At 37.5% G+C, this 15,363-nt stretch overlaps 1 protein-coding gene across 1 annotated transcript; it reads right to left on the bottom strand.

Moving 5' to 3' along the window:
• Positions 1–5,309: 5,309 nt before the first annotated feature.
• On the bottom strand, positions 5,310–15,072 carry LOC140149258 (NADH dehydrogenase [ubiquinone] 1 alpha subcomplex subunit 5-like). Its single transcript, XM_072171502.1, has 5 exons — positions 14,999–15,072; positions 7,794–7,838; positions 6,958–7,074; positions 6,345–6,410; positions 5,310–5,712 (listed from the first exon to the last, which is right to left on the bottom strand). The coding sequence occupies exons 1-5, from the start codon at positions 15,035–15,037 to the stop codon at positions 5,614–5,616; spliced, it is 366 nt and encodes a 121-aa protein (XP_072027603.1). The 5' UTR covers positions 15,038–15,072; the 3' UTR covers positions 5,310–5,613.
• Between the last annotated feature and the right edge of the window lie 291 nt (positions 15,073–15,363).

Here is a 15,363-nt window from a genome sequence, read left to right as displayed (position 1 = left end):
CATCGTTCAAAAGAAATAACTCCCCCCTAAAATTACAAAATATTTCTTTGCATATTACTTGACATACATTTGAAAAACTTAAAAAGCTGTGAATAGAGGAATCTCAGTTTTGCTACCGTCCCAATTTTCTTTTTTTTTTAAATCATTTTTTGTTGGTCAAAAATAATCACATTTTCCAAAAATGATGCTTTTAGAAAAAGTTGCACTTTTCAACATCCTATACATGTAATATAGAAAAACGTTCTCGATATCAATGTGATCCCTGGTTTGATTGATTTCATTGTTAGTTAATTTTCTTAAATTTTATGTATCTGATTACTCGGTCACCCGTGCAAACATCTTTCAGTATAAAACAATGATTCATTGAAATGAATTTTGACATGAATGGGGTTTTCAGTTGGTACGTGTTTCAAAAATGGTAAAATCACTATAGAAATAGAAATAAGGTTTGTAGTGGGATGCTTGTTTCTTTCGTTGGCTAGAAGAGATGCAAAATTTACTTGCAAATGGTAGACTGAAACAGTTGTAAAGATCTAAAAAGAGCAACGGCTCTCTTGAATAAAGGCATACATGACAAAGAAGAAATGGCCAACAAAGATTGGAGGTTGGAAGTCAGCATACAGCCAATTAAATGCATGTAGCCAATCTCCTGTGGCCACATCATGAGTGTTACACCTCTATCCAAGAAAGCCATGTTAAATCAAAATGCAAGATGCTTCAACTGACCCAATACAGGTAAATGTTCACCCGTTTGGTCAAATTTATGCGTGGAGTGCTCATTTCTCCTTCCTAGTGATTTTATCATTTTGAAACAACTGCTGATTAAAAACTTCAAAGAAAATCTTATTTTACGCCAAAATGAACTCCAACAAATCTTTGTTTTGCACTGAATGATGGTTGCATGGGTGCCTGAAGATCCGGAGACAGAAAGGTGAAGGAAAAAAAACACGAATTAAATCAACCTTGACATTAATATTGAGAACGTTTTGTACATAATGTGGTAAGGTGCAACTTTTTCTGAAAGCATCATTTTTGAAAAATATGATTATTTTTGACCAAAAATATTGTTTTTGAAAATGAATCAACTTTGAGAGGGTTAAAAAACGATTCTTCTATTCACAGCTTTTTGAATTTTTCAAATCAACAAAATATATGTCAAGTTATGCAAAGAAATGTTTTGTAATTTAAGGGGGGAGTTATTTCTTTTGAACCCTGTATCTTCTAATATGGAATTAGTTTGTTTTTTTAACCCAATTTTTTTTTGCATATTCGCAATGTACACATCATAGGCTTAGGAACCGGGGCTTGGGGGGGCTGGGCTGAGTACCTATCAGCCCCCCTCAATAATCATAGGTGAAGTAAAAAAATTGCGATAAAATAGAGGAAAATGGGTGTTTGTGACCTATATTTTGCAAAATTTTCAGACTCAAAGGGGGGACCCCTTTTTCAATTTTCAACTCCCCGATGTTGAAAATCTTCCTAAGCCAATGCACATGTCCCAACTTGAACCCAAAATGGGCTCTGCCAAATTTGTTGTTTGTAGGTCAACCCAGGAGGTCAACCGAGCAAATTCTTTATGCAAATCACACATTATGGCTTTAATACCTAAATGACAATTTGTATTTGGCCAAAGAAAAAGGTTCACTGGGGGTCGAGAAAATGGCCGGCAAAGCAGTCTTTGCACATGACTTTCTTTTCTTTACTTTTTTTAAAGGCTACCCCCCGGGCTATGTACCCCTTTAGGGTGGTGCAATAATTATGAGCCCTGGGGGGGAGGGCAAAATTCAAAACACAGTTGCTCATCTTGTCAAACACAACAAACCTTCCAGTCTCATATTATTCAAATTTTATCTTGATTTACATTGGCTGCTAGTTCATAATGAGACTCCAATATATTAGCTTCTTCTCACATATTGCGCTGTTGGAATTGAACATCATACATCACTGAAGTTCTTCATCCATATAATGCACCATGCACAGGTTTGCACTTTGCTTGCACTCAGCTAACAGAAATCTTGTTGAACTAAAAACATCCCGGTCATGGGGGGACAGATCAACAAGGCTCAATTAAATGAACTGGCAGCCAATGTAAATTAGATAAAATTGGAGTAATATGTGGCTGGAAGGTTTGGTGCATGAGGGGTGGTGCAATAATTATGTGTACCCCTGGATGGTGAATAGGAGGAAAGAAAAGAGAAAAGAGAAAGAGGAGGGAGGCAAGCATTTTTTGGCTGGTTGAAAGGGGGAGTCAAGCAATTTTGGGCAGATCAAAAGGAGGGGGGGGGAAGTGATTTTGGGCAGATATTTTGGTCACCATTTCTATCGCCCTAAAATGGTGTAGGAAACAATCGGAACACGTTCAAATATTCAAAATTTCCTGCTCGCTGCACTCGCATTATATGATAAGACATTTTGAGGTTTTAAATTCGGGTTCCCCAAAATCTTGCATGTGTAAAGGGGGGGGCAAAGAATTTTGGCACATCAAAAGGGGGGCAAAGGTTTTTGGCATGTCAAAAGGGGGCAAAGATTTTTTGGCACAGTCAAGAGGGACAAGTGATTTTTGGCAGACCATACCACCTGGGGTAGACATAATTATTGCACAGCCCATTGTTCTTTAAATGACATTTCACATGTGGCCTGAAACATAGCTTGAATAATACCCCACTACTCATGGATACTTGTGTTCCATGCTTTATATACAGGGGGCATAAACATTCAGCGTGTTTCTACTGAGCAAGCGGTTCGGGTGAATTTGAGTTAATGCAGGGTGATGTGAGGTGATACATGGTAATGGCTCTGTATCCCCCATGATCTCGATCACCCTTGCCGGCATTGCATATCGATCCCTACTACAGTACATATGAATCACAGTACGTCCCGGGACTGCTTTCAATTTACGAAACGCAGTGACTTGCTTACTTTTTTAGTCACATACCATCTACTCAGTCCGATTGCCTAAATTTGTCACACTTAATGAAGTAAAGTACACAGTAAATTATGCAGTTTCTGCACACCGTAATGTCAAAAGAAATTAACACACTGCAAAGCGCACACCTTTCCACAGAGTACCCCGCTAGTCTCTACAAACATGAAGACTCATACTGTGACATGTACACAAACACTTACAAGAATTATATTATTGGTTAAGTTCAAGCTCACTATCGGTGATTCAGTAAATCAGGAAAGAGCATGGGTGTGCTAATATACACAAGTGATAAGATCTAAATAGGCATATACAGTCGGACCAACCTCTTTAAAGCCATAATGTACGATTTCTATCAAATTTTAATTTTGTAATTCTTTACCCATAATGCTGAAATAATATTAGTAATAACTGTCGGGAAGGGTTTGTCCATTTAAGCTGAAATAACAGGGTAAAGTGAAAGAAATCCCACTGGGGACTTTTACGTCAAAATTGCTCTGTTGACCTACAAACACAACAAATTTGGCCGATTCCATTCAGGTGCAAGTTCTGACATGTGTAAACATTACAAAAATGGCAAAAATCAGGTTTGAAAAATTTCATATTATAAACTTTATAAGATCTGCATTATGGCTTTAAACAGATAGAACCATTCGTCTATGATAGAACCAAGTGAAAAATCTGATAAGTGAATGTGTCATTCTCTACTGAATTGCCATGAACCCAAATTGGAACAACAAAAGATTACTCAACATGGGGTAATAACACTGACAGATGATATTTGAGTAACATACATATATGCCACATACATGTAGATATCATTCTGAATGCTTCAGTTCAGAACATGCAATGAAGGTGATAAAGCATTTAAAAACAGGTTTTCCTGTGAAATTCACACATCTGGATAACAGAGAAATCCACATAAAACATGTAAAAGATGGACTGTAAAGTTATATGTCACAATTTTGGTTAATGTTTGGGTATTCTGTTTAAGACTCTCTTATACTACCAGTCAGGCGATCACACAGACCGGCATTACATATATGCCAACTGCATACGAACCACAGTTTCCTGGGACTGCTGTCAATTTACGAGCCACAGTGACTTGCTTACTTCTTAGTCACATACCATCTACTCAGTCCGATTGCCCATTGCTAGAAAATTTGTCACCATAACTTGCGCACAGCAATGCACAGTAACATACAGTATGTGGCTTTGGATGTCCGTACATAAACTTGTGGATACAAGCAATTGAATGGAGATTCCTAATTATCAACAATGCCATTTTCTTTCATTTTGCTATATTTTTCCAAATAAAAAAAGAACGATTGACTTATCCTTCACTTTTAAGCTATCCCTACTATTTTTTTTATGCTTTCACTGAGATATGTCTTGGATTAATTCCAAAACTCTGCTATGTGTTTTCTTCTAAAGGAAAATAACAAAACTAGTTAGTATAAATACTATTAACACTGATTGTTATCAGTGTTAAGTTTTTTTGAAGATGATTCATCCAGAGAAATGCATCAGAATTGTGATATAAAATTGAATCGATTAAGCCCATATTTATTGATCGAGCTATGAGTTTTAAAATATTGTACGAGACATGCCATAGTCGAGTCCCAATATTTTTAAACTCACAGCGAGACCAATAAATATTCGGCATAAAGCATCCAATTTTATTATTATTATGTGTTGGATCCAATATTTTCACACACTTGGATTCATCAAAACATAATAATAAAGAAAGTTGGTGTAATTTGCCAAATGGAGATACTTGTCTGACCAAATCAAAGAATCAATCAATCAATCAACCAAATATATAAAATCCTATTAATCTGTAGTTTTAGCTAGTCTTTAAGACCCACATGTCCACCCCACCCAAAGAATTACAAATAAGGAGCCAGTACAAATAAACCCACAGAGCTAAATCATACATAATCAGTTATACTTTTACATCATCATTTATTCATTCACACATTTATAATACCATGCAACTAACTGTTGCCTATGTCATGTCACTCTAAGATCAAACATGACCAACATCAGTAATATTCACTACTGACCCTGAACATTAACTACAATACTTTGTAGTAAATCTTCTGGATTTAGAAGGAATGAATACCATAAATGTTCACCTAATGGCGCTATGGGCTCCCTTGACATAACTGGAATTTTAGACACAAACTAAAAGTGCCCTCCCATAAAAATCCCACCAGCAAATAAGGGCACGTACCTTTAATTCTTGTTGGAATTTTCAGAGGAGGAAGCTCTCTATTTGTACATGAAATTTACCCTAAGGCAAAGGACCCACCCATGCGCGCCATTAGGCGAACGTTTACGGTATTAGTTGTTACCAATCGTGATGAGAAGATATGACTTCAGACAATCTTATTAGGTCAAATACTATAGTAAATGTTACCATAGTAAAATGGTTGTGTTCTAATGGATACTTGGGTTCATTCTTGCAACTTTTCATTTCACATTACATTATGATTTCTCTCATCCTCATGGCAGTGACATGAATTCATAGCCTTGATGTCACTGCCTCAAGGATGCAGATAGCACTAAATAATCCAATGTTCAGGATGCGCCATTCTTCTGTCATAAGGAGAGAGGGTGGTCCATAAAACTATGTAACAATATTTAAGAACTAGTGTCCACAGCACACACATGCTGATATAATTCCATCATGGCCATTTCCATTGGCCTGGTGGAGCTTCATCCTTTAATGGTTCCCATGGTTTCCATTCTACCATTTTACGAGCTAGTGATAGTTCATCCTTGGCCTGCAAGCAAACAGAAGAAAACTAGTGTAAATATATCATATCATGCCATAACGTCTAATAACAATAATATCTGTTACACATAAACTTTATATTATACAATCTGATCTATTTCTAATGGGAAGCAATTTTGGTAAAAACTTGTTTCATTGCCATGTTCCAGAAATCCTACCAAAAGCAGTCATCTTACATAATCTGTATTTGCTTTACATCTGGTTGCACTCAATAGAGATACCCTATTCAACTTCTTCCTTTTGAAAGCAACTGCCTCATAATTCAGATATAACTACAGAAGAATTCTACATGTTTTGTGATAAGATCCTATTATAGTCCCAGTCAATTTGGTAAAGGTGCCTGGTTGAAAAACGCAATATACATTTGATGAAAAACAAAACGCTAGTTTTTAATTTGTGAGCGTTTTTATAAAACATGTGTTTCATCAGTGTTGATTTCAGTATTGACTATTCATTCAGTTTTAGGATTGTTTTTCATAAAAGTTGCAAAGTATGTGCCTCAAACATAGGGGTATGTCATGCAATAATTCACTTACATGACCTGTCCTAAAAAATAATTATACCTCAATACTTAAGAAACATCTAAGTGATCTACATAAATCCTGTAACAAGCATATTTACCTGTGCAATTACTTCTTCAATTTGTCCAGCATTCATTTTCTCCTCCAATTTATCAATGTTGCTTTCCTGCAAGAAAAAAATCCAGCTGTGTTTATAAAACAATTGAATTTACTGTATAATTAAGCATGAGGTAGGGGCCCAAACTGCCCAATTTCAACAGAGGGACCACCGCCTTTCCCTCCAGTAGCTTCACCACTGAATTATATTTCCTGTAGTGTTTTGTACTTTTGAAGCACACACATCTATTCATACCTTCCATTTAGCCACATCTTAGAGCAAATCAAAATCTTAACATCTAATGGCTGTAATGAAACTTTTAAAGTGAGGTGCAAATTTTGTCTCTAATATTACCATTTGGTTTGATTTCATTTCCCCCTTTTGAACTGCACTGCAATTTTGCATAAATCACAATAGAACCTTGTTTTGAGGCTATTAGGCAACAACAAAAAACCCTCTGCAGGCCCGACCGACCCAGGTTTTAAGAAATTGGAGGAAAATTGTCCTGTACAAATGAGTACTGACCCAAATTTCAAATATTTGTAATATCCAATGAATTGCTCCTAATGCATTGACATTTCATTCCTATCTTAATTTAGTAATTAGTGACTATTACCTTGCTCACTAGATCCATCCTTTCTATTACTATCTGCTCTGTATACTGTCTATATGCTGCATCCTTCGGAATAAGTTGCAATGCTGCTGAAATCTTTTCATATAGAACCCTTAATTTCTGAAAAATGATATGAAAACCAAAACAAAAAATGTTACTTCAAAGCTACCATGAGTGATTCACAGGAGCAGTGCTTGACTCTCAACTCTGGACAAAGTTGACAGGTGACAGAAATTCCTAACAGGACTCAAAATACTATGTTGATTATGAAGGCTATTTTGGTTCTACGCAAAGAAACCCTCCTGTGTACTTTTTGCAAGTCACAAATATTTGTCATGAATGTTATTTGATCTTGGCCCTACAGGTAAATTAAGTTATTCTTGGCCAAGCTCGAATGCAATGTAAGGTGTGTGCATATTTTCTTCTGTATTGCGCTATATGTGTGTGTGTTTATCGTGTATCCAGTGTGTTCCGAGTGTTCGAGTTTGGCCAAGAATTACCTAATTTACCTGTAGGTGTATTGAGCCCTGTATCCAAAACCACACATGGCAAATTATAGAAACTAGTGCTGCAGGACTGAATGGTCCAATATTGTAAAAGCAATGCTGCTTTTAAAAGCACATACCATATTTGCTTTACATAATGCATACAAGTTTTCTCCAGAAAAATACAAAATTAATGTTTTTTTCTAGGCCTTGATATTTATAGAATAGCTGAGAACTCAAAAGGACATAATTTAATCCTTCAAACTTGAGCAATCCCTAAAGATCTAGATTGATGAATGCCCCAAAAAATCCATTTTCAAAAGTCTTCATGTTTATAGAGTAACGCTTCCTTACCTCATGAGGGTTTGCTTCAACTGCCAAACCTACAAGGCCCGTAGTCTGAAAAAAAAAAACATGAAAAGAATGCATATAATTATGTTTGTCTTAATTGTTTTCAACTAAGAATACCGGTACATAAAAACATTATTGTTTAATTCAGAATGAGTTTTGTTTAAACGTATTGATAACATGCTCAGAGTGTATAATTCAGCAAAAAAGCAACTAATCCGCAGCACAGACTGTTCCTAAAAGTAGCCTTGTCCTGCATTTACCTGTCATATATATAGTTTATGTCTAACTTTGGTTTGATGATGTATTGGCATACCTGCCAACTTTTGAAAACTAGAAATAGGGACACTTGCGAAGCGGAGCGAGCTTGCGACGCGGGCGTAGTGCTCGTGACTATGGCCAGGGGCTTGCTTAAGGGCCCCTGGTGCGGGTCGAGGGGGCAAAGCCCCCGGAAGCCAGAGGGTTTTTACACATTTTACACTACAGGAGACACCATTTCTGAGGGGAAATTACATTTAAATGGATTAAAAAATAAGGTTATTTTGAGTAAACAAACCTAGATAACAGCCTTGAAGAATATCTATTATACATGCAATCTTCTTCAAGGCTGTTATCTTGACTTGTTTTCTCAAAATTATACTATAAAATATGCAAAGTAGGTACCTAAGCTCAGGCAATGTTAGCAGATTTAGCACCCCAAAAGACCACTTTTGACATAAAAACCTGTTTTAGACTTTTTTGAAAAAATGCTTCCTTCATCCTAAAAAGTGGTTTCAAATGTGCAGTTTCCTATACTTTTGTACATGAGAGACATTCTTCAAATTGATATAATGCGCAATATAAAAATGATGATTCATCAAATTTTTGATCCTCCCCTCTTTTTTTTTTTTTTTTTTTTTCAAAAAATATTTTTGGCTAAAAAAGCAAGTTATAGGCCCTAAATTACTTGCTATTCAAGGTTAGAAACCAGAGAAATACTGCTACTAAAAAAAAAAAAATTGCCAATTTTTTTTTACAAAGTTGGATAAAGTTGTACATTACTTTTGCTTCTATTGAACAGCTAACAATGTACACTAATTCAATGTGTCCCTGACTGTTCAATAGAAGCAAAAGTAATCAAAATGTACAACTTAATCCAACTATGTAAAAAAAAATTGGAAATTAAAAAAAAAAAAAGTAGCAGTATTTCTATGGTTTCCAACCTTCAATAACAAGTAATTTAGGGCCTATAACTTCATTTTTGGCCAAAATATTTTTTGAAAATTAAAAAAAAAAAAAAAAAATAGGTTTTTTTTTTGGTTTTTTTAGAAAATCGGGACATCCCGATTTTATGACGTTTTGGGGGGTCTAAAATCAGGATGTCCCGCCAAAATCGGGACACTTGGCAGGTATGTATTGGTGGTCGGCCACTGTCTTAGTGTGTAGCCAGCAAATGGCAAAATCATCCAGCTGACTAGCTGACTAGTTGTCTTGATACATCAGGAAAACACAACAACAAAGCAATGTTAGACTCTGCATTGCCCTCGCGATCATGAGGACCATTTAATAAGCTATTCATACATACACGTTATATAACAGCGCACATGATTGGTCGAGAGCCGGGCATAAACAGTGTTTATCCCGGATGTGAGATCGCCGGGTAGGAAAAATGCAAGGAAAATCATGTTTTTTAATAATGATACTCATAATTTTTGTTATTATTTTGATCAAATAAGGATCACAAAATGTTCTGGTACATATGAACGGGGCAAGCGGCCCCTCGGGGATAAACAACCACTTAGTCATGAAAATATATGAATGAACCCCTATTTTATAACCATTCAACAATTTTATATTCATTATTAGTGAAATTACATTTATATTTTATATTTTATAAAGAGATAAATAATGACAGATTTCATAGCACTTTCATAGCAATTAAGACATAATATAAATAGAGAGATAACTAAGTTCAAGACAGCAAGCATACTAAATTATTTACCTTCCAATAAATATTATTAATAAACACCATACAAGAATATGTGTACAACAACAAGCCTGTTTGCACCTGAAAAATGTACTTTACTATGAATACGCATTTAATAACTAGTTTTCCTACAGGAAAAACATTAGGACCCCTACTGGTAAAATTAAATGACAAATTATGCAGTTATGCAGTTATGACATGACATGACATGAGATTGCAGACATGCTAGCCCTAGAACTCTGGCCATAGTATCCATTTCTACTAGGGCCAGAGGCACAAGTTTGCATTGAAAAATTGGTTGAGCATGCTTGAACGATACAGTACAAAAGTTGGAAGCATTTCAATGCTTGATCGAATCGAACCAATACAAATGTGTGTCAGGTTGCTAATAAACATGATAAAAGCCACTTGAGAACACACAATCGCCGGTCATTTCTAAAGATGCATTTATACTCAATCGCTTATGCAGAAAACTGAATCGCACGCATAATCAGTGTACTAAATCGCCGTCATATTTGTATGACTGAGTATACACATGATTCGCTGTTTTTCAAAAGCGACACGTATGCCTATTTTGTGCAGTTGTAAACGACAATGATTCAGTCTGATGATGAGTAACCCATGACTGAGTATAAACAATAAAACAGTCGACGACATTCTTGAAGTTATTCAAAGAGACAGTGTTCAGCAACTCACAGACCACATCAACCAAGTAGACAAGTCAGGCTCCATCAAATTTACCTTTGAACAAGAATCGCAAGGTCAGCTTCCATTTCTAGACACCTTAATTGTGAAGAAAGACGATGGAACGGTGAAGTTGTTGGTATATCGCAAGCCCACGATACCGACCAATACCTCAACTACCAGTCGCACCATCCATTACATCAGAAACTGGGGTGATTCGCACGTTATACAACAGGAAAAACACCATCGTGACGGAAGATGAGGACAAGGTTGAGGAGGAAAAGAAAATCCAGGAAGCGTTGCAAACATGCGGTTACCCTAAGTGGTCATTTGGAAAAGTTAAAGACCAGATGGAGAGTGTCAAGCCAAAGAAATCGGCTAAAAAGACTGATGACAGCACCAGAAGCCGTGGTATGGTCGTTCTACCGTATGTGAAAGGAGTTACAGAAAGGGTGTCAAGAGTGATGAAGAAATACAATGTCTCTACCGCGATGAAGCCACACAACACGCCTCCAGAGAATTGGTCCACCGAAGGATAAACGTGATCCAAACAACTTGACCCAAGCAGTCTACAAGATCCCTGTTTGAACTGTGACCTTTCCTACATTGGGGAAACTGGAAGAAAATTTGGTACACGACTTGACGAACACAGGAAAGAAGTGGAGAAGGTTAACAGTACAGTTACCACCAGAGCCGGTAGAAAAGAGTCTCTCACAACGGTAAACAAGTCTGCAATAACAGATCACGTAGTCGACAAGAACCATGTTATTGGATGGGGGGACGCTCAGATCATTGGCACAGAACAAGAACGATTTACACGCTGGATAAAGGAGGCTATAGAAATTAGAAAGAGGAGGGCACCACCATGAACAGAGACGACGGACAGTATCAACTCTCACACATCTTTGATGAGTTTCTAGAACTGGGTTCAAGAAAATCCCCAGATGGAAAATCAACTGGCAACACCAAGACCTACGCTGGAGATACATCTAGCGTCGGTTGCCAGTAGGAATCACTCATCATCAAGTGTTGACAAAGGCAACAGTGTTGCTGAAACATACACAAAGTAAGTGCAATTTCTGGATCAGATATCAAGAACTTTGGTTACTGAGTTTACTCTACCGATCCTGATGAATTTATTCAACCAAATAAAACAGAGCTTTACACAATGACTAATTTACATGGGCACAAAGGGCCATGTTCATGTACCGTTACTCAGCCAAATATGGCAGAGTAGGGCCCGGAAGTCCTATCTTCACAATGTTAATTTTTTCAACAAGGAAAGAGATACAAAAGGCGAACGTCTACAGACATGCAGAACTATTGTTTCCACGGACCACAACTCCAGACTTTGGAATTAAGTTCAGTTAATTAATTTCAGAATTTAATTGAAGAATTTTCTCGCCCCCATACACTGCTTAGCACATGCAGATATTGGTCCCGTGTACAGGAAGAGTCAAACCCTGTGCACGTTAAGTGTCAGAGCTATTCGAAAAGAGAAGGGGGACCATCCCTGGTTCTGATATCTGCAATCAATCCTAGGTTCCAGGATCGTGCATAGGTAAAAAAACTGTGCACGTTAAGCCTGTGCGACAATACTCAATTTGAGGTATGCACGTATATAGGAAAAAGTAGGAAGAAGAATGACCTTCCTTTAAAAGACATCATTGACATCCCTACCCACAAAACCTTCAGAGACAGCTACTTGGACTACATAAAAGACCAGAATTAGACAACAACCACTCCTAGCGACCTCCTAGTCTACTGCCTTACAGGGTCAGAATTTCAGCGTGAATCAGAGAATCGATTCGCGCAAAGATTCTCGTAAACAGATTTGCGTGAATCAAAGTTGATTCTCGCAAACGTTTGTAGTTTACACAGAAGTTGATTTGCAAGAATCAAAGGCATTTCTTTACTTTGAGGGGTTTTTATTTGTACATGTTATAGCTGCCTTCTGTGTAGGTTAGGGTTAGGGTTATAACACTGGCATAGCCTGAGGTTATGCCTGCCACTTCCACATACTTGTGCATAATACGGAAGGTCGATTTGTGCCCATAAATGTTTAGGCCTATGTTAAACTGTATGTTATACAAATTGTACAGCTATTATTTCTACCCTATGACGAACCGACATACCTGTAAATCAAATAGCCCACAAAAAACTGGTCATCGCTGGTATTTTTCATGAAGAAAAACGACACTTTTTTACGCCGGAACATGTCCAAACACGTCAGCTGACGTACAAGCCTCCCCACGCATGTACATAAACAAGCCGTGTTCATTGTTTAATTGTCACCTGCAGCTGTTCGCAAGAAAACTTTCTGCATAAAATTACCTGGGGTCGTTATCAGGCCTGAGACACACTGGCGCTAGTTTGAGGACCGTCACTATGAGTTACTAATGTCGGCACATGCAGAAAATGCGTGATGGGTCGCCATTTTGTGACTCGTGCAAACTAACACAAACAAATTATTGGCCTTAATAATCTTTTCAAGTTTTAATAAAACATGCATCTATCATGATAATATTACATTTTATTATTTTATTATTTGAATTACATAAGCTATGTCAATTTTGTGTCCATGTTAATTTTTATATGGATTTACCTGTGTTGATTTTAAACTGTTGTGAACGTGGAGCTACGCAAATTGGCAGGCGATTACCCACCATGCAATGCGAATACACGGAAACGATCCAGTTTAGGATGCATCGCAGTTCCTGTTAATGTAAACCAGGCGTAAACCGCCCATCCAACCTGATCGTGTGCACAGGATTTGTGCTGGAGGCTAGTTAATGCGCACAACCAATGCGCAGAAGAAGACCTTGATACTAGGCGGAGCTTCGTTTCACAAGAATGATTGACAGCTGTGAGTAAGTGAAATTCTGTTCTGTGATTGGTACAAAAATATGGTTCTCGTATAAATGAATATATTATCCATGGCTTCAAAATTAGGAACCGTTTCTTCCACAGAGCCCTATATAGGGCTCTATGGTCTCTACTCATCATACACGACCGTAGAAGATCTGGCCAACGACAACGCTTGCCAATCAGGCTAGCTATTTGTACGGCGTGGCCTCTCATCCTTTTTATTATCTCTGGTCTTGTCACGCTGGTAGATTCGCCCACCTGTGATTACTGACCTGGATCTGACAGAAGATTGTGGAATTTACGATTTTCAGCAGCAGGATTTTATGAAACTGCCAATATTTGCAAGTATTCTGAAGGATCGGTAATAATTAAAATATTTTTCATGGTGTCGGTAGTGCAAGTTGAAGTTAGTGAATTTGTGGTTTTGTATGTTATGTGCAAGAGTGTTTTCAGGAAGCGTAAATAGGCAGGCCGTTATGCTAAGTCTCCATCTTATATGCAAGTTCAGCGACGAACTGGACACATCACACGGTAGTGTGATGTGTCCAGCCTGGATATAGCCCGAGGTACTCACACCTCCGTCACTACGATTTCCACTGGCCTTCTCCGTACGAAGGTCTGAGACTCCTGAGCATATCTGGTCCAGGGTACACATAAAATACCACTTTTTCTCATAAATACCACTTCCTACCATTCCTCACGTGAAGATGAGACTTAAACAAAACATATTTGGTGCATGTTCGTATATTTTGAGCACATTTTAGGTATCCTAGGTGAATTCAAATTTGCCATCAAATTGCATCGTTTTATATATCAAATTAAAGCCCTTGAGTAAACTAAGCCAAAACTGAAAACCTTTTTTTCATAGCACTTTCCGTAGCAAAGTTACATCTTGTCAAAGATTGACTTTCATCAAAAAGATTCAGCTAGCAAAATTCCCCAAAACGGCATTTCGGGGTGTTTCTAGATCTTAGTCTCATGGCGATGGCAGCTTTTTTTAATGGAACTGCTATCAAAATCCTCTAAAATTCCATGTGCGACTTGATTATCACCATAAAAATCATATATTTGGGTCAAGTGAAATATAAAAAACATATTTATGTAGGTTTCCTTCACCCACCTATTCTCGAAAAAAATTCAAATTTCTATGTAAATATGCATTGTGTTGGGGCCCCGGTCTCGGCGAATTCGCTGACTAGTAAATGTGTTAACTAAGGTTTGCCTAGGTTACCTACACATTTGAGGATGTAAAAGACCAGACTTGTGACTGTTATCGTCGCCGTGTTTTGAATTCTTCCTATAATGAGTAAAGACTAAAAGAATAAAAAAACCCTAATATTAATAAAGTAAAGAAACGCTGAATCAAATGATTCCCGCAAATTTATTCTGCAAGAATCAAGATTGATTCTCGCACTGTGAAACAAAATTCTGACCCTGTCCTAGGCCTAGCAAAGCTCCCACATGCCCAAGACAAGAGCCTGAGGAAGATTCAGGAGGAAACCAGCAAAGTAAGTAGCAGAATTCGACAGCATTACAGTTACTGATCATGACAAAATTATGAAATTGTGCAGTCGCCGCCAATATTTTAATCTGCTCTTTCCCGCTTTTTTGATGATGTAAAGTAGCTTCTTTTATTGTGAATCTATTCTATTCAAAACTTTACTGTTAATGTTGAGAGACCAAATTTTCTTACTTTTTTTATTGCACCCGACATTTTCTCGGAACCTGGCATAGACTGGCATCAAACAACCGATAGGAGCGCTATTCTAATTTTTTTGTGAGATCAGGTGCCCAGATAGGGCCAGACAGGTTTGAAAAAGTGAGGGGGAAAAAGGATAATGGGAGTGTTCATTAATACTTTGGTAGGGAGGGGGGGGCTGGTAAAAAGGGAGCGGGGACCCAAAAAGTTTTGGGCTTAAAAGAGGGGGGACCAAAAAGTTTTAGGTATTTCGAAAGGGGGGTCAAAAAAGTTTTCTGCTTTAAAACCCATGATTCCGCGCGCTTCGGACTCTCTGATCACTTTTAAGGGGGTACTCCGTCCGTACTCCGTACGGTGTC

Source organism: Amphiura filiformis, chromosome 3 (genome assembly GCF_039555335.1).
Source record: "Amphiura filiformis chromosome 3, Afil_fr2py, whole genome shotgun sequence".
Lineage (NCBI taxonomy): Eukaryota > Metazoa > Echinodermata > Ophiuroidea > Amphilepidida > Amphiuridae > Amphiura > Amphiura filiformis.
This window is presented reverse-complemented; position numbering and strand designations above follow the sequence as displayed.

Excerpts from the sequence above, each read along its gene's own strand:
- LOC140149258 (XM_072171502.1), bottom strand. The coding sequence starts at position 15,037 with ATGCCAGGTTCCGAGAAAATGTCGGGTGCAATAAAAAAA. Across the intron at positions 7,075-7,793 it reads TTGAAGCAAACCCTCATGAG|AAATTAAGGGTTCTATATGA; the intron begins GTAAGGAAGCGT and ends ATCATTTTTCAG. Across the intron at positions 6,411-6,957 it reads GGATGGATCTAGTGAGCAAG|GAAAGCAACATTGATAAATT; the intron begins GTAATAGTCACT and ends TTTTTCTTGCAG.